The 19,462-nt window shown below is 40.1% G+C and overlaps 1 protein-coding gene across 6 annotated transcripts in view; it reads left to right on the top strand.

The window, feature by feature from the left end:
• The window catches only part of ARHGAP17 (Rho GTPase activating protein 17), a 47,887-nt gene that overhangs the window by 13,202 nt on the left and 15,223 nt on the right, over positions 1-19,462 (top strand). For all 6 annotated transcript variants that reach the window (XM_056334650.1, XM_056334644.1, XM_056334648.1 and 3 more), the window contains 8 exons: positions 9,844-9,883; positions 13,630-13,734; positions 14,558-14,634; positions 15,725-15,836; positions 16,034-16,110; positions 16,832-16,943; positions 17,732-17,800; positions 17,962-18,043. In XM_056334650.1, the coding sequence (XP_056190625.1) occupies positions 9,844-9,883; positions 13,630-13,734; positions 14,558-14,634; positions 15,725-15,836; positions 16,034-16,110; positions 16,832-16,943; positions 17,732-17,800; positions 17,962-18,043 (674 nt within the window). The remainder of the gene's footprint in view (positions 1-9,843; positions 9,884-13,629; positions 13,735-14,557; positions 14,635-15,724; positions 15,837-16,033; positions 16,111-16,831; positions 16,944-17,731; positions 17,801-17,961; positions 18,044-19,462) is intronic.

The following is a 19,462-nucleotide window of genomic DNA, read 5'->3' as shown; positions in this document are numbered from 1 at the left end:
TGTGGGGGGCCGAGGTGGGCAGCTCTGGAGGGCCAGCCCGGAGCAGGAGGTGGCTGCAGGCTGGTTCATGGCTGACTTCAGCCAGGTTCGTTTTCAGCGAGACTCGGGGCTCTGCTGCAGCTGGGTTGTGAGTGCCGCTGGAGCACAAAGGCAGCAGCGAGAGCTCCCATTTTGGCAGCGGCTACATTTGTGTTGGCATACAGGGAATGTAAAATTATACCTGAGATTAAGGAATAACAAATTCAATAATGATTTAGGTTGCTTTCTGTGCTGCTGTCTCATATCAAAATTGTACCCAGCTAATTCTAGATGAAGTTATTTCAACAAAAAGATTTTCTTGCTTGGAGGAGGGAAAGCCCTTGTGTGAAAATAAACTTTTTAACGTAAATAAATACCGGGAAGTTAAATACTAAAACCAGGTTTTTTACCAAGACATCATGTAAGGGTGTTTGTATACTGTTTTAAAAATAAATCATATTAATAAACTGACATGTTTGGAAAGTTCAGGTTCTGTAGTACATGTTATGTAGAGCGTACATGTAGAGCGTACTTAGCATGAGAAATATACATTATAATACTCAACTATTTTTTTATGCCTTGCTTTTTCCCCTTTAGGATAAGCTTAGAAAGTTTCTTATGTAGCTTAGCTTTGCCTCAGATTCCTTGGGGGTTTTTTGCACGCTAATTTGTGACAGCTTGACACAAGAGTGCTTACTTTGGAAAGAAACATATGACCACCGCTAGTTTCGTCGTGACTGGATTTAAGTATTTAGAATTTTAAGCCCCTTCAGCAGCACTTTGCTTTTTCCTTCTGAAGGTATTAGTACTTTCACAAATCAAATGCACTTTTTCAAAACAAGCCACGTGTTTTTATATTGGCCTAACATACAGTGTGAGTGGAGGCTTGGGTTTTTTTGGAAGTTAAAAAGCATACAAGGAGAGCTTTAGCTAAATTTCTGTTTGTGGTATGAAATAGTAGGTTAGCAATAAGTATTTGATTTGCTGGGACAGTAGTCAACTGGAAGCACTTAAATGTAAATTTTTGTTTGTGTCCAGAAGTTTAAAAGCTATCAGACTCAATTCATCAAAGCTCATTTGAAACATCACTTCATCAAAGAAAAGTGCTTTAAATCTGGTTCTGCATTTGAACCACAACTGTATTTTTGCTATATCAAAAGCTCAGGTTGCATTAATCTCCAATTTGCAGTGCATGTAGCTCAAAATTATCTACCTAGCTTTGTTGCATAGACTTAACTGACCATTTGGGTTTTTTCACACTGCACCATATTTGGTTTAATTCTCAATATCTAGTATTAAAACCAAATGTATATTTTGACAAGGAAGGACTGGAGTTCTGAAGGGCAGTGCGGGGCCTCACTGCAGCGACAGTACCTCCAAGGGTGTCCCTAAAATAGGATTTGGCTTGAGCCGTGGTTGTTCTAAATAGCTAAATTTACTGCCTCACTTGGGAGAGGAGCCTTGGATCCATTTCACTTACGAAGGAATTTCAGATCCCCTAATGTGAACAGTCTGTTGTGGGTTTCCCTGCAACTGCAAAGGAACAGTCTGCTTTTTTTCCAAGATGATAATCTCCCTAAAGCCTGGTCTGCCTTTAATTAGAGCAGGCAGGCTCCATCCTTCAGCATCGGATGGCTGAGATTATAGAAGAGATCAAAGTTGCAGCTTTTAGATTGAGCGACCAAGCAACGTTTGGTGGAGGAACTCAGCGGAGAAAATGAAGAAGGAAGACAAAGGAGCAGAAATCTTTATCAGTTTAGTGAGGCCTGAATTGTAGTTTTGGCTTTCTAAAGATACAGAACATGATTAATTAAATATTTTAGTTTCTTGGTGGTGATGCACCTTTCTTCCAAGCACTTCTAAAGGATTAGAAGTGCAGAAGCTTCAGTAACTAGATGGCTTAAAACTGGTGACTCGAGTGTCACCAGTTTTAGTATGAGAACTGTTTCTGCACTGAGGACTTTCCGTAGGAAGTGAGCTGGAGGGTTATCTTGTCCGAAACAGCAGCCTTTGGTGTGATTTCTGCTACTGCCACTAAAGCATTGGCAGTCACCAGATTTATGATGAAAGTAATACTTGTGCAGAAGTTTCTACTGTTAATTTGGGTGAAAAATGCAGATACTAGGCAAACTCAAAGTAACTGGTGACTGGTGGTGAGTGGTGTTGCCTAAATACTAAGTAATATTGAAAATGGTGACTGTCATCTGACAGTCATTCTGCAGTGATTTTAGAATGTTTAAGAAGAATGTGGGCAATATTGATACCTGGGGTTATGCTAGTTTCTCTGGAAAAAAATCAACCTCATTGATGATCACAATTTGTCACCTTTCAGTATGAATGCTGGTTTTGTTGTTTGGTTTTTTTTTTAATGGCAGAGAGTCAAAAAGAGATTAATTTGGGGCTTGTGTGACTTAATGAACTTGGTTTCTGTGGTGGGAGGTGTACTTGGCCAAACATTTCTGCTGTGGCTCATCTTCAAAATGCTGTACAGGTGAAACCAAACTCTTACAGTATATCCACAAAGCTGAGTATATGCTGCAGGCTGCCAAAGGAAGCAAAATAAATTCTTTGTAATAAAGGGGTTTTGAAAAGTGACCTTTAATTTATTATGTTTATGAAGACCACAATTGTAGGATTTTTGCTTTCCGGTTGCGCAGAAAGATCCTTTAGTGTGTTAAAGATCTCAACTGCTGAAAAACATACAGAAATGCAGAATCTGGGGAGTGAGAAATAGGTGTATTACAACCTGTATTTTAAATTCTATTTCAGGTAAGGAGTGCTGGTGTGAGCCTGGCTGCCTGGGAGGAGGAAGGGGCCGGGCAAACCTTGTCATGTTTTTCTGAGCTGGAAAACAAGAGGTTCCCTGCATCACCTTGATTTCTTGAAGTCAAAACCAAGTAAAAATTAAGGAAGAATCTGCCCTAGACAATGATTTATCTCACGTTTGGGTACTGACTGCAGCAGTCGCTTTAAGTGCACGGTAATTGATACCAGCAGTCGCTTCTGCGTCCTTGAAAAGGTAGCACGGAGTTTGTCTCTGTTATGTTCAGCTGTTTCATCTCTTGCCCAGATTGAAATTTTCATTTAGTTTTAAAATTATTTTATGTGTTTAATAATTAGGTTCCTTTGATGTGGATTATAAAATGCAGAAAGGTTCTCCCAGCTTAAAAGGGAAGCCCGTTCCCAGAAATTTACCACAATGTCAAATGGGGAGAAGCAAGCTGATAGTCCTGAAACACCTTTAAGTTACATTTTCTATGAAGTTTGTCTTAGTGAACGTTAAAAAAGCAAAGCTTTTAGAAGGGAAATTGCAATCTAATTCTGGATTCCTTGTTTTGGAACAGAGCTGCTGATTCTTTCATTTTTCCTGGCAGCAAATCCTGCCTATTGTATGTGCAGAGCGGGCAGGATGTGCTGCCAGCACAGCACCGGCAAAGGTGCTCTGAAGCATTCGCTCACCATCAGAGCTCATTCGGTTATTGGTGGTAACAAACAAATGCTTTGTTTAAGGAAAATCAAACAGCAGGGAAGGCTAGCTTTAATTTTGACTCATGTTTCGGGTGGATGTCTCCTTGCTTCTGCTGAAATCTTTCCGGAGTTAGGAACGCGGATTTGTTGTTTCTCCATGAAGCAAACTGCCCTCCAGTGGCATCACCTCCTGCCAGCTCCACCTCCCATCTGCCATGCGTGAGTCAAGGTTTCTGTTTCCACTTCGACACTTCAACTGAGTCACTTGTTCTGTTGTGAATGTCCAAGTTTTTATGGCTCTTCGTGTCAAGTTTGCTCTTGTTGCATCCTTGTTGGCTGTTCAGGAGTATAAATTTCTACTGGTTTTGTAGCTTTGACCTGCTCTGGAGACCATCCCCTGGGTTGGAACTGATGTGGTCATAGGCAGGACACTGCTGTGAAGCCAGTGAGATCTCAAATACTGGTTAAGGAAGCTATTTCTTTCTTTTTTTTTTTTTTTTTAAATCTCTTAATAGAGCCATTTCATTTTATGCATGGAAATGAAAATTCTTTCCCCATGGAAGATACACTTTTATCTCAGGAATTCTCATGTGCCATTTCCAGATACACAGAGAAGACTTCTGGCCTGAAAATGTGAAGGAGTTGTAAAATAAAAAGTGAAGGGACCAGTTTTAAGCCTGTGGGGTGAGAGCTGTTCTGCTTATCCTGCTCACAGCTGAGCCAGGCAGCAAGCTGCAGCAGAGCCCTGCACCCTGAGCTATGCTGTGGGCTGGGCTGGGCCTTTCTGGAAAGAAGGAAAGAAATAAAATGAATGATACTATAAAACACTTAGAGAGGAGGCCAATTGGGGGCACATGCAATAAATTTTTAAAGTGTTACAGCAAGCTAAGGTAATTAACGTGTCTAGAATAAAAAATACAGCCTTTTCACTCTCAGACCTCCTGGATTTTTTGCGTGGAGTGAGTGAAGGCAGTTACTTCTGGCCATGCCATCCCCAGATAGAAAGCGACACCAGCGTTTATGTGGCGTGACATATTTCATGTTAAGTGCACTATCTTCTGTCTTAAATAGAAAATAAAAAGTGTTCAAAAAATCAATTTGGCAACAGAAATTTTGTTGAGAATTACAGTTTCTCAGTGTTATGGTATCAGAAAATGAGAAGTTAGCTCTGCTCAGGTTTTTTGTCTGTCTTGGAGCACCTACTGAGCTCTACTTAGAGCTTGACCTGTTCTTTGCTGCCTGTTCCCACCCCGGAGCTGCATCAGCAAGGTTATTTGTCTGAAGGGTGAATTTGGGGAGCTGATTTGGCCGAAAAGGAACTGTTTTGCTCAGCTTATTTTCAGTCAGCTTGGCTGCCTGACCTGGCTTGCACCCCAGCTGAGCCAGTTGTTGAATCAGTGCAGGAGAGGGGCAGGGAAGAAACGAAGAGCTGCTTTTGGTTCCCACCGAGGGCAGCCCACGGAGCCCTGTGCAGTGGGCAGGACGTTGTATGAAAGTACTGTTCTTACGGAATTTGGTGGTTTTATCCACTTTATTCTTTAAGGGGGTGATTATAACTGTAACAAATGATCAATTTTCTTTTCAAAATCAGTCTTTTAAAATGCATTCTGAATTTTAATTGGAGAACTTTGTACCAGTTGATTCATGCAAAGGTTCTGGCATTAACAGGTAGCCTGCTTAGTGTTATAGCAGGAAAAACTTCATTTTCAGTTCTCAGAAAGCTTCCTTTCCCGGGGAACCAGCTCTGTGTCTGCTTCCAGTGGACTAGCAGCTGCTTTCTATTCAGGCAGCTGAACACGGCTGCTGCGGTGGGCTGTGATGCCAAGCCCTGTGCACAGAGCCCGGTGTCCCTCAGGATGCTGCTGGTGCCGTGCTCTTCCCCCCCTCACGTCACCTCTGTCACCGGAGGTGTTGGGAGGCTCGGGGCTGGGCACGTTCCTGTTTCCCTGCTGCATGCCTGCAGATCCTGCCATCTGGAAGCACGGAGATGGCTCCTGCACAAACTGCTTGGTCACAAACGGCACTTTTGGGGCCCCCGGCATGCGGGAGGAGCTCGGAGGGCAGGGCATGCCTTCCCCATTAGTAATGGCTTGGAGGGACCTCATTTTGCAACTGAGCGTTAACTGGACTGTGTCGAGTTTAGCTGCTGGGAACGTAAACAGCCGTAGTTGCTGTAGCCTGGGCTTCATGATCCCGGTTTGGGACAGGCTGTGTTCATGATGTCTCGTGGGGGAAGCTGGCAGTGGAGGGTCACCAAGCTGGAGGACAGCTTCCAACGCTGCTGGCTTGATAAAGCCCTTGGGAACCCTCTCTGCAACTAAATCTTCCAATTCTTAATCAGTTTGTGATTCCAGAAGGATTTCTTCATTGCTTCGTGCTACCAAGTAGATAAGATACAAACAAGACCTAACAAGGACAGGAACTTTTAAGTAGCAGTGAAAAAGAAGTTCTGTTATTTTTTGTAAGTTTGCTAAGTGTCTAATTAGCCGGCAGAAGAAATTAGTGTCCCACAAAGCTGCAGTTAGATTAAAACTTTAAACTAGTAGTACCTGTTATTCAGAGGGAGACAGAGGTACCTTTGATGGTTGGTGGCTTTCTCCCTGCTCCAGAAGGAGGTAGGCTGTGCTGCTATCACAAGCTTGCATTTTCTGTTTCATGGTTGTGGTTGCTGAAAAATGGTAGCATTTAGTGGCTCTTTCTTGGCTTATTAAAGGTGGAATGTGGGCCTGCAGGAAGGGTGAGGTCTTCCCTCTCTGCATTTCCGAACCTGACATCATCATCAGTGGCTTTTCTAAATCAGCACTGGCCTGGTGACGCTGTCCTGCTGCCACTGACAGCTGGGGAAAACATCCCTGGCTTCACAGGAGGAGATCTGGATTTTCAAGCTGTGACTTTAAATCCTTGATAAACCAGTTAGGTGTACAAAGAGTGCTTAAGATAAATATTTGAAAATTGTTTTGCACTTCACGTAATGATACATAATCTGTGGGTAACCATATTTAAAATGGAAACAAACTTCTGCTAACATTATTACTGAGTCATCTTTGCTTTTCACTCCAACAGATATAATTTCCTAGGCAGAAGGAAGGGAAGGAGAAATTAAACTTTTAATCAGTCTAGAGTTGTATGGAAGCTGTATTCTACTATTTTGGTGGCTTTAAGTTAATTTTGTAGCAACAGCCATTCAAAAGCACCCAGTAACTTTATAGTAGTATAATGAAAGGTTCTGTTGAACACAAATACAGGATAATGTTGGAAGGGATGTTGTTTCCTCTAAAGATAATTTCTATAAAATGCATTTTGTGATTCCCAGAAGCTAAAAGTGAGCTTAAGAAATCTTGTAGTAATTTGATTATTGCTGCATGGGTGGGAAAAATTCTGTGAATTCTCAGTCAGTCACTATTCTGGTGATTATCAGCAGTTCAGTGGTTTTAATGATGTGTACATATCCAGTTAAAAGTACTCTAAACGTTCTTAGTCGTTTTGTATTATGCCACCTGAGGTGGCTGTTTTATTTCCTAAAACTGCCAGTTAGTTTAAAGTTGTGTGTTCTCTTCTGGCATGTCATAGCTTTGCTCCTGTGGTGTCTGTTTCATATCACGTCAGTATGTAAGTGTGTCAGCATCCAGGGTGAATGAACTGCTGAAATGCCTTAGTCTAATCTAACTTTCTCTTACACTGAGCCAAATTAGGGACTGTAGAGAGATACAGGGGAGTCAGTTGCGTAATGTAGATGTAGAAGCCAGTTGTGTTTTTTTCTTAAGCAGATTTCTAGGCAAAAGAAGGAAACTGAGACCTGGATATACATGAAGATGGAGAAGGCAGCTGCTTGCCCATTATTTTTGCCGTACCCTTGTTATACATTAATCCCTCTACACCATGTGTGTGGCACTGCTGCTGTCTTGCTGCTTTTCCAAGTTACCCTGGAAAGATTGAGCCCATAGCAGGCCAGCTGCTGGAGCTCTAGTAAGCTGCCATACTAATCTTTGTTAAGTGCTGATTGCTTTGACTAGAAAATTTTAATATGCTTGGAACTGCAAGTAGCAATTCTTAAATATCAAAGTTAAATCGTTTCCAACAGGCCATTTTATTTATAAATGACTACATCTCTTGTTGAAAGAAGTCTGTGTTTTTGCAGAAGAGCTGTATTGTTTAGCGAGCTTATGGCAGGTAAACACAGTCTGCTCAGCATGCTTCCTCCTCGGGGCTGCACCCCTTCATCTTCACTATGTTGGTCCTAGTGTGCAGTGTGCTGTCAGGATGGGATTTTGCACAACAGGTATTTGAATTGGTGCCTCTTTATATGCATTGCTTAGGCTGACTCGGTATTTAAGGTGAGCTGTTTGTTAAGAAGTGTCTAGGTGAGGCACAAAGCGAAGGCGATGAGTTTGGTAGCATTGTATAGACTCTGTGCCATACAGCCTTTTGTAAAGGTGAGTAAAATTTAACTTTGTGAAAGCTGTTGGTGAAAAGCATCTGCTCACCTGTGGAAAACAGGACTGAGAAGAAAATGGTGTTTGAAACCAAAAGCCATGTTAGCCGTGGTAAATACAGCTTCTTCCTCATGAAAGGCGCATACACTATGAAATTTGGGTTTAGAAATAGAAGTGGCTCATCTCTTACGCAGTCAGTCGAAGGACAGAAAACTGCTCAAGAATTTTGTGTTAAACCATTATCATGCACAGCACTATGCTTCTGTAGAAATATATAGTAGCTCTGTATTCTTCTGTCAAATCAGCTGATGTGTGTAATAATTGCCACTTAAGATTAGAATAAAATTTGTTTAAGAAGGTGCTGTTATAACTGGAGTATTCTTACACTGTAGTTCTTCCATGTAGTTTCTGGTGGGATTTTGCAAGACTAAAAGTAAAATTAAAATTCTAATCAAATAATAGCTCTCAGGATGTAATTTCGATCAAATGCAGTATTTCTATTTGTGTGGAAGAAAAGTTTATTAGTCTTGTGTGCGCCTTCCTAAACAAATATTACAGTGCTTGCAGTTTATTTTGCTGTCAAAAGTTATTTAAGTAGCTTTTGTCTTAGTCTTGTTGAGGTTTTGAGCATTACTGCATTCTGATATTTAATTATTAATCACCTTATGGTTCACAAATAGTTCAAGCAGATAATGTGCTGTGAAATTGAAGTCAAATGCCTTAAAAACAAACAACACTCCCCCACACCCCCCAGACTTAAAGCAGGTGAATATTGTCTCTGGAGGCACTTTGCACGTTGAGCTGATAAAGCCTGATCAAGAAAATGAGCTTTCTGTGCATGTTTTGCAGTAGGTTATTAAACAGATTGCAGGATCAGAAGGAAGTTGGTGTAGTAAATGAGGAACTCTTGACAGCAGCAGGGGAAACCCAAAACAGGAAAATGGAGTACTAGAGTACCTCCAAGTCCTCTGTAGTAATAGACGTGTAGTAATGGTGAGCAGTCAAGTAGAAGAGATCACGGGTGAACTACATTTATCTTTATTTTATAGACCTAGCAAAGATAGGATAAAGCAGTGTTATAGCAAGTGAGTCAACACAAAACAAATCTGTGTCAACATCAAACAATTCAAAGTTTATGTATAAACTGGGATTGGAAAAAGGTGTGGAACTGTATGTGTAAAGGTTTGAGTATGTTTGTAACAACTGTTAATATTTTGACTGGAAGTATGTGTAATTATTCAGATATTTGTCTGTTGAGCATAGACCATTACTGGGAAGACTATTAACTTCTGATGATCTTTTTAAGTAATAAATCTTTTCTTTTAGTATTATGGAAGTGAGCAAAATGAGGTAATGGGAGATTTCTGGTGAAGGTTGTCTGCGTGTAAGGTTAAGGGAAAGTATTCAGGCTAGCATTTCCACTGATGGCTGATTGATAAAGCTCTGCAGTGGTAACACATAAAAAGATGAAGTTGGCTGGCCTACTTTTCTCACGTCTTTATATTCCTTTACCTTCAGGTGCATTGATAACATTACTGGTTTAACAACGTGGAGTGAAATTCAAGTTGCTTCAATAAATGTTTGCATTCAAGTGAAGTTACTCAGGATTCCAGTTTGCTTTATGTTAATCCATGTGCAGTCTGAAATATCATTTAGAGCTTGGTGCAGTGGATTTGTGCTGTGGGCTGAGGATTCCTGGAATGTCAGGCTTTCCCAAGCAACCTGTGCTGGGCAAGTCATCAGTGTTCACTGGGCAGGGGCCGGCAGCCAGTGCTACGTATGACTGTGAACACAGTGGTGTTTGCAGCAATGGTCGTAATGGGATTATAGCTTGAAACCGAAAGGGTTCTGTGGAAAGCACTGTAGCATTTTTTGACCCTGAACATGCTTATTAGGCTGACAACTGTGTTTTTTCCTCCCTTAGGGCTGAGAAGACAGAGGTACTCAGTGAAGACCTGTTGCAGGTATTGTAACACAGTTAATACATGTTTTTTTAAATGGTCTTTGTGACATTTGAGCCTTATGAGTTTTGTGGATTACCTAGTGTGGGGGGAAAAAATAGTGCAAGTGACAGAGATGAAAATGAGGATGTCTGTCTGGCTTCTCAGCATGTGAAAAAATATGATACAATTTTGAGTGGAAAAACTCAGGTACTTCTGTTTCTGAATCTGATCATATGGCTTGATGAAGTGAAGGAGGAAGCATTTTAATTAGATGAACTATCTTGTTAAGCTTGTGAACCATTAGTGCTAATGACTTGCCAATCTGATGGAGAACCATGAGCTGGGAAGAAACTATGACTAGGCACAGCTGGTTTCTGTCTTAATTTCTCTTTCTCTTGAAGAGGTCAACTTGGGCCTTAAGAGGCAAAAAATATGCCAATTACTTGCTAATAGATAATGTCAATTTTTTCGGAAAGTCTGGAATTGCTCTAAATAAGTGTGCAAATACTTGTTGTTTAGCTTGTGATATTTGTTCTCAAATTTGTCACATTGACATTTGATTTGTTTGCAGACTTGTCATCGTTTTGAAAGTATACCATCTAATCAGATGTTACTTTCATGGTGGAATTTTAGTCACAGCTGTTAGATTAACAAGGTTCGCTGATTACACGGAACAATTGACTGCGGACTTGTTCTACATATTTCTCCTCCAGTGGCTACTTTGTGAAAGACTTTTTTTTTAAAAAGGCAGAAAGTAAATTGCCTAGGGAAGTCAGGCTAGCTGCTCCATGGGACCTCAAGTGAAGTGGTTATTTCAAATCGATTACAAAGTATCTTAGTGTGCTTAAGTTCAGGACCTGTATATGAAACATGGAAGCCAAACACATGATGCAAGCCACTTTTATTTCAGATCTCCAGCTGTTCAGATTCAAGTAGAAGATGAGAGACTGTATCAGCCTTAAAACTTGAGTTCAGCACAAATACGTGAAATCATCTCAAGTAATGGTGAAATGAGCTGAACTGAAACATTTTACCCTGCTTTTCAGGGGACTGCTTTATTTGAACCATAAATGTCTTAACAGTTTGACAATGCTGTTTTTAATTTTGAAGAAATGTGTACAATTAAATGGCGTAAAGGATGTTAAAAACACCTTGATAGCCTTCGAGGGCCCATCTGTTTTCTTGGTTAGCTGCAGCATAGTAACAAGAAGTGAAAGCCAAAAGTACTGCTGCTTGTTGCCAAAAAAATTTTGCAAGCAAGGCTTTCCCATGCACAGAGCAGACTGGCTACACCCAAGTGGAAGAATTTACTCACTTGTTTGTTTGCTCTCGGGGGCTTGTGGAGGGGAGGGAGGCTCTTATCTAACTAAAGAGCTTAAAAGCGTGGTACTGTTCACTTTATAAACATGTTTCACAGAGTTCTTTTTTATATTTAGCTCAAGCTTTGCCATAGGACTGCTGTAGCTTTTTTATGTTTTCTGAAGCGTAATACTCCATTTCAAGTATCTCTGTGAAATGTGTTCCTGTCTGAAAGACAAGGAATATAATTCAGTACTGCAAAGACTTCTACAATAGACCCACTTTCTGGCATGCCCTTGTAGCATATAATAAAGCAATTGTGTGATGTTTTGTACACCGAGGATGCCCTGTGGGTACAGACAGCGTGGCCTGTAGGTCACATTTTCAGTTCAAAGGTAACTTAACGCAGATAAATGTCCTTCATGGCTTTCCTGACATCTTTGAACTAAAAAGCAGATTAGAGAGGAGAGTATATTATCATGGAGTTCTGGGGTCATGTTCCTCCTGTCAGTCTTCTGCCCTTTGAGTCTGGCATTCAGACTGCCTGGGAAGAGGCTATTGGGGCCACACGTGCTCTGAGTCTTCCTAAGAAACGTAACCATGATGCATGGCTGGTGGGGGCTGCGTTCGTCTGCTGGGATCTGTAAGGTGCTTCAGTTACAGGATGTCACCATGTTTCAGGTGTGGAAAAAAACAACTGCAGTCAGTATTTTTAGAAGTGTTGGTTATGTGACCAAGCAAAAATAAACGCTTTCACAATGGATAGTTTAAAATGTGTTTGTGGTATTTAATTTTGAAGATAATACAACAGAAATGAATAGTCTGAGCTGCAACAGGAGACCACAAACTGTACCTTCTTGTTCATATATCTTTATATGGACTTTTTTGAAGTGGATTTAATTTTGAGCTCGATAATATATGCTCTGTAAATAAAAAGCAATGCCTTGTGCTTTCAGGGCAGTCCTTGGGCAGTTTCTCTGCACCTTACTCTACCGTAACAGACTTGAAGCTTTTTGAGCACTTCATCTTGTGGCTGTCAAGAGCTTTTAGTCCATTTAGTACCTTATGTAGCCAGTGAAACTTCTGTCTACACTGGGCCTTCACTTGCCAGCCCTACTACACTGGTTCTTTTTCACCTTCCCTTTGGACATGCAAAGGCTGCTGCTGGGTGGCACAGTCCAGCTTTGGGTGCTCCCCCCGGCAGCTTCGCAGAGCTGCTGCTCCCCTTGTCTGAAAGGAAACTGGGAAGCCAGCCCCATGGTTGCTCCTGTGTTCAGGACAGGGCTCCCACCTCCAACAGCAGCCTTCTCTGGAAAAATACAATGGTATATCTCCTGCTTTAAATCCAGGTATGGAGCTAACATGGGGCATAATCGCTTAGCACTGAAATTACTACTCTGTGAGCTAATCTGTATTTATGATTGATAGGAAAGCTGGGGAGAATCAGTGCCCTCCTGAAAATGTAATGAGTGATTTTCAGAGCTGTATCAAAACCTGGCATCTCTTCAGATTATTTCTACAGATGAAATCTGCTGGGGTTTTTTCTTGCTTTTTAAATAGAAGCCATTCCAAAGGGCCTCCTTTTATTCTTGGTGAGTCATCAAAATGCAGATAAACCACATTCTTTTGGTGCTGTGTATAGAGAGCTCAATGCCATAAGCAGTTCTGTCCCAGCACTCATCACTTTGTTTGCTTTTGGTGTTTTCTGAAATAAAATAATCCAAATTCCTTACTTAAAATCCCTTAAAAGAACAGTTTATTAATGTGTATCTTTTTCATATTCACAGTCCATGTGTTAAGCCATGTTTCAAATATACTATGATAAACAGAACGCTTGTTTGTGTATTGATGCCTGTTTTTTCATTCCACATCTCTCTTGAATCCCATTAATCTCTCCCTGAAAATAGTGTTTTGCTTAGCATATAGGAACTTTGTCCTTGTATTTAAGGGTCAGAGAAGGAAACGCAACAGAATGCTTGCAGTGCCTAGGTTTGGCCCAGTGTAAAGGAGCAGTCAGATATGTCTTTAGTCTTCTACTTTACAAGGTCACAATGAAAAAGTGTGTTTTCCCAGTTTTGTCACTAAATTAGTGTCTTGGATATCTGCACATGCCATTCATCTCAGATGGCAAGTATCAACCTGAATCTTTTGCTGAGATGAAAAATAGGAGCAATTTTTTTTTCTCCCTTTTCCACTCCAAGTCTTGTGAGCATTGCAAACTCTGACTGAATTGCTGTGCCACTGAATCAGGGGTGGGGGAAAAGCAATTTAAATCTCTTTCCAAGCATTTTTGCTGTCAGGCACTTCTGCTAAGCATCTGAACTTCTTGTAAGCTGTAGAAGTTGAGGAAATATGCAACCCAGAACTAAGTGTGGTACAGGGGGAAGATTTTCTGCTGAGGCCGGGGAAATAACTTCTGTTTTTTCTTTTGTTTTCTCTTCCTCCTCTCTCCCCCTCCTGCCAACTAGATTGAGAGACGTCTTGACACTGTGAGATCTGTTTGCCACATTGCACAGAAGCGATTAATTGCATGTTTTCAGGGCCAGCATGGTACAGATCCCGATAAGAGACATGTAAGTATGATTGCCCTTTGGCTTATCTACTGAGACTAGTATGAATATAGTCTAGCCTTCTAAATACTAATCCGCTGCTATGCCTCAAATTGTCCAAGGGAGGAAGAACTCTGTAAAATCATCTCATGTGTTGACATTATTTGGTAAAATACTGCCTGTAATTCCCCATCCAAATATAACAACACAATTTTGGAGTACCTTAGTAGTGTCAGAACACTCACTTTTTGCTGCAGTATGTTGAGTACTTACGGCTTTCACGAGACCTGACTAAGAAAAGGTACTCTACAACTCTGATCAAGCTCCTCATATTTAGAATTACCTTTGTGCACTGACATCTCCAGTTAACTTTAAATGTTTTTCTGTGCCCATTTGATTTCAGCCCCTCTCTAGCAAAGCCACAGGTAGGTTTTCTTTAAAGTGTTAGAACTAGAAATAATTAATATTCAAGTTTTCTCCTTTTATTGACTAACAGAGAGCTCCTGAAAACAGGGGCACACAGAACAAACCCCTGCAGAGACGGATGACGAGCTGGTTGCTTAGATCTCAAGTTAAAGCTGTTTACTTGTCTTTGACAGTACTCGAGATATGTTTTGGGCCAGTCATTTCCAACTAAGACTGAGAAAAAAGTGCTCTTCAAAGTGTTTGGGAACGGGAGTCTTGAGGCTTGAAACTTTTTGTGACTTGGCATTTTCTTAAAGTCAGAGAATGAGCTGCATATGTGTATAATAGAAACCATATGGAAGAAGAGAAGAATCTTAGAGGGGATGTACTGGGAAAGCTGGAAAGGATGACTAAGCTAAGCACTGTTTCTTCTGTTCCATAGAAAAAACTTCCTCTAACAGCTCTTGCTCAAAATATGCAAGAAGGATCTGTCCAGCTAAGTGATGAAACTCTGTTGGGGTGAGTGGTTTTCTTTATAAGTTGCAGTCTGTCATTTTATTGCCTGCAGGGCTCTTATTAGAGGCTTTGGGTACACAAAGGCTGTTTTCAATCTAATGAAACTAATTATTTCTAGATTCCGTCTCTAATCCAAAGGGAGAAGTAGTGAGCAAGCATTTCTTCTTGAGTGATTCTGGGAGCAAGTTTTAGGCTTGCTCTGAATTGCATTCCAGAAGGTTCTGGTTCTCTGCTATCTTAAAAGCTTCTGAAAATGGCTCTTATCCTTTGGAATTAGTAGAATTATTACCTCCATTTAAAGTTTAGAATTTAGTGTAAATACTTGCATTCTGCAGGTTTGCATTAACGACTTAAAATAATGGCAGTTTGCGTTAATGGGTTCTAGTTTAAAATAATTTCCTTATCCTGGTGAAGTGCATGATTTGCAACTTACAGGAAAGTGGCTGAAACAAATGAATGTCAGTATGCTGAATTCCTAGAGCAAACGTGTTTCCTCATTGCTGATGGGAATTCTGATGGAAACAGTGTAGAATGACCTTAAAAACCTTGGTGTGCACTTTTGTGAGCTGTCGCAGGAGATTTAAACATGGATAAAAATCTTAGAGAAAATAAGGTTTTTCTTAAAACAAGCTTAAAACAAAGGTCAAATCATGGTTTTGGAACCTGAGATTGCTGCATATGTGATTGCTTAGTATTGTGGTGTTAAGACCTTTTCATATTAAAGGGGCTCAGGAGAAAATTAAATACTGCATTGAGCAATGTTTTCTGCATCTGGTGAGATGGAAGGATGGGCTTTGAAATAAATACTGACTTCTCTGCCCTTAGGGCCAGTATAAGTCACCTAGATGACTTAAAGCCTCCAAAAATGTTGTAATGGCTAAGGAATTTTAGAAGACAAAGGTTTAATAACACTCCTTGCCTATACCAACTTTGCCCACAATGGTGTAGAGCATCTTGGGTTTATGCCATTATGCCCTGTGTTACACAGCCCAGAGCTTTCCGAAAGGTAGCAGACTATAAAGGGCCACCACTGTTTTGTTTTGTATTTTTCTTCTTTAGTCAGTAGTAACTCACATTTCTATAATTCTTAAAGGAAAATGCTAGATACATGTGGCGATGCAGAGAACAAACTGGCAATGGAGCTCTCTCAGCATGAAGTGCAGATTGAAAGAGAAGTTTTAGATCCATTGTGTCTACTAACAGAGGTAAGTCACTTTGGCCTGACTGAAGAAATAAATCCAGATTTATGAATAAACAGGACAAAAAAGGTTCATCTCATTGCTAATAAACTGTTCTAATGAGTCATGTGTTAGTGGTGGAAAGCGGATATGAAATCTGCAAAATGAAGTTTGTTACAATAAACAATTTAAAAATAAATATAAGTCTTGAATTCTCATTCTAGACAGAGATCCCAAACATTCAGAAGCAGAGGAAACAGCTTGCAAAGCTGGTGTTGGACTGGGATTCTGCAAGAGGAAGGTAAGAAATTTTTTTTATTACTAGATCCTTTCCTATTCATGTTAACTTCTTGTTGACATCCGATCTGATGCTGGTTCTTGCTTCTGAAATGCTACTGCATGCGTGTTAATACTTTGCTGAAAATACCAAACTGAAATGTAGGTTACTCAAAAAAGGACTCATGACTACTAGATCCAAACAGAATCAAGATTTTGGAGCTCTTACGTGCCTATATATAATTGGAAAAATGCTGAAAACTCATCTTCCTTCCAGTTCACTTAAGAAGACAACGTAAATACTAAGGAATAGGAGTCTCAGCTTGTAACTGTCCAAGCGCTTTTACAGCATTATATTGATATTGTAGTATTATATTGATCCATCTCATTGGTAGGGTCCTACGTTGTTCAGTTTACCCATAAGTCCCTTTAAATGGTCTTAAACTGTGGTGATAATTTATATAGCATTTGCTGGAATTGGTAGTTCTAACATATTATACATCCATGTTACAGACTGTGGAGAATGTGGGATTTCTTGTAGGTTTTTGTAGTTGTTCAGCTGTTTGTGAATTATGCCAGTGTGTCATAAATGGTGTGTTTTGAACACCTTCCTTAGTTCTGTTGCAAAACGTCTGAAACTGTTGGATTTGTTTCCTGTCAAAAGAAGCCAATTTAAAGGATGCCATAAATGGAGATTCTTGTTCAATATTCATTTTCACCAAACAACTGACGCTTTTCTTCCATAGATATAACCAAGCCCACAAGACTTCAGGAACAAATTTTCAAGTGCATCCTTCAAAAATAGAATCTCTTAAGGAAGAGATGGATGAAGCTGGAAATAAAGTAGAACAGTGCAAGGTATGACAAGATGAGTCTCTTTTCTTTACATACCTCTCATTAGCATCAATAGCAATCAGAATGTGGCTGCTTCTGTAGGCCTTGCATGTGGAACTGGCTGTCAGATTACTGCAGCTGTATGTGGCTGTTAACAAACCGTATGTCTTAAAGGCTTGTTAATGCTAGCTGATTGCTGTCTTAATTGCTTTAATTTAACGAGGAGCTTTTTTGTTGTTTTAAGATGGATATTTTACATTATTTTCTGTTTCAGTCTGAGAAAGTTATGAGAAGGAACGGTGTCTTAGTCTTTACTGAAATGTTCGGGGCATCTGGGCTTCAAGCCACTGAGTAGCCATGCAGTGTGAGCTACCTGGTTGAAATTCCAGCTGCTGACATAGAAGGAACATTCTGACTATTACGGCTCTGAGAGTTTACGTTCAGTTTCACTTCTCAGTTGTCAAATACTACATTACGCCACAGTAGAGCTGAGCACCAAAAACCTTTTAGTGGTGCTTGTCTTTGTATGCACAGACTGGCTGTAAATAATGTAATGCCAGTTGTTGACTTAAGTGGGCAACCGCTTTGCTATATAAAACCTGTGCTATATAAAAAACATGAGGCATTTTGAATGAATTTTGCTTGGAAGAATACATGTAGCAGAGTAGATGGATTACTGACTTCCTGTACTGCCCGAATCAATAGTTCAGACTTACCACAAGCAAAATAAACATGTCCTTCTGCCTTTCTGTATAAGTTGAGATGCCCTTGTAAACTTGACGTGCTATTTTGCATTATTTTCTTTTTCAAAGGATCAACTAGCAGCAGACATGTATAATTTTGTGTCTAAAGAAGGGGAATATGCCAGATGTTTTGTTATGGTGAGTATGTTTTTCAGTACGACTTAGATTGCAGCACGTATGTGCATAGACACTCAGTTCTCAAAGATAACATTTTGTGTGCTAAACCTTCTAGTCTTATATTATGTGATCATCAGAAGCTAATGCTCTTTTTGTTTTTAAAATGTGGCTTCTGTTCTCAGTTATTAGAAGCACAAGCAGATTACCATAGAAAAGCATTAGCAGTCATAGAAAAGGTCCTACCCGAAATTCAAGCCCATCAAGGTAAAGTAACCTGTGCTCTGGCTGATGCTTCTCCTTGCCTATGCCACCTATGCACAATATTCTCCTCCTTTATCTTGATTCTATTGCATGCAGACTTATTTAATAAGGCCATTTTGATCTACTTAACAATTCTACATTCCCAAGCATAATTCCATCTTTGTGTTTCCTGGAGTTCTCCAGCCATATTTTAACACACTAATAAAATAATCAGGTTTGGTCTGATACCCAAGAGGCTAAAGGAAGGATTTTTCTATTTGCTTGCACTTCTTCCGTGATATCATGACCTTTTACTAATTCATACCTGGCTTATTAGGCCAGTGAAAGTTTTGTTGTGGTTTAGGAAATTCTTAGGGTCCTTGCTGCTTGACCGTTTACTAGGTGATTATCAGGAAAACTCCCCTTATTCGAAGGAGCTCGATTTTTTTTTCCTCCTTTTATGCAATCTTTTTTCTCAGTGTGCACACTGCACTGCAGCTGGCTAATGGAGTGTTCAGATTATTGTGTTAAGTGTCAGCAATTAAGAAAAGAGAGGTATACAGCTTCATTTCTTCCCCATGCTCCTAAGCTTTCCATTGTCAGTGGGAGTTAAGGTGTATTGCTAATGGTTTGGTATGAGGACGCACTGTGTGTTGAAATTGCTATCCTAAATACAGACTATACTGTCTCGTCTTCTTCGAAGCAATTAGAAGATTAAGTAGGCTGAACAAAGTCTGGGAAAATTATAATCTGAGCTGAGCAGTTGTGGACCATATGCAAGTTGTAAAAGATGAACCATTTAAATATATAAATAAATACGCGGATCTTGCTGAAAGATGAGCTATTCTATCTGTATTCTGTCGATCTGATGGGAGACAAGATAATGCGAACAAATGCTGCTTACGCAGTGTCCAGGCTGCATTATGGCTGTATGGAAGGTTATCTGTTTACAGATGTGACTGCTTTAAATGTTGTTGTTGCTTAGCTGCTTTGTAAAAACATTTCTTATGACAAATGCTTCAGAACAGATTAGCTTTCCTAGAAGGTGGGCTGGGAGGCATGGTGTCCCAGTGGTCCAGTGTCTAAAACCTTAAGTGTAGGGCATTACTTCAGTTGTGTTTCTAGCTGTAGTGTAAATTAGCACAGTAAATTAGTGTGACTTTGAACAATTACTAAGTTTTCTCTTCCTAATGTTTGCTGTAGCTTGCAAAACTGGGGAAAATAACGTGTGCTTCTCGTGGGGTATTAATGAATGAGAGGAACTAAAGCTTTATGAGGGATGTAGTTGATGTGGTAAATTAAATCCTTTGCAGAAACATATTGTCTCTTCAGAGGACTCTTTCAAAGTCTTTGTCTCTCTTGACAACTTTTCCACATAAAAGAAAACGCATCTGTACTAACAATAACCTTTTATATCTGCATTTTTTCAATTAAGACAGCAGA

Source organism: Falco biarmicus, chromosome 4 (genome assembly GCF_023638135.1).
Source record: "Falco biarmicus isolate bFalBia1 chromosome 4, bFalBia1.pri, whole genome shotgun sequence".
Lineage (NCBI taxonomy): Eukaryota > Metazoa > Chordata > Aves > Falconiformes > Falconidae > Falco > Falco biarmicus.
Note: the sequence above shows the minus strand (reverse complement) of the source record. Positions and strands in the feature narration are given on the sequence as shown.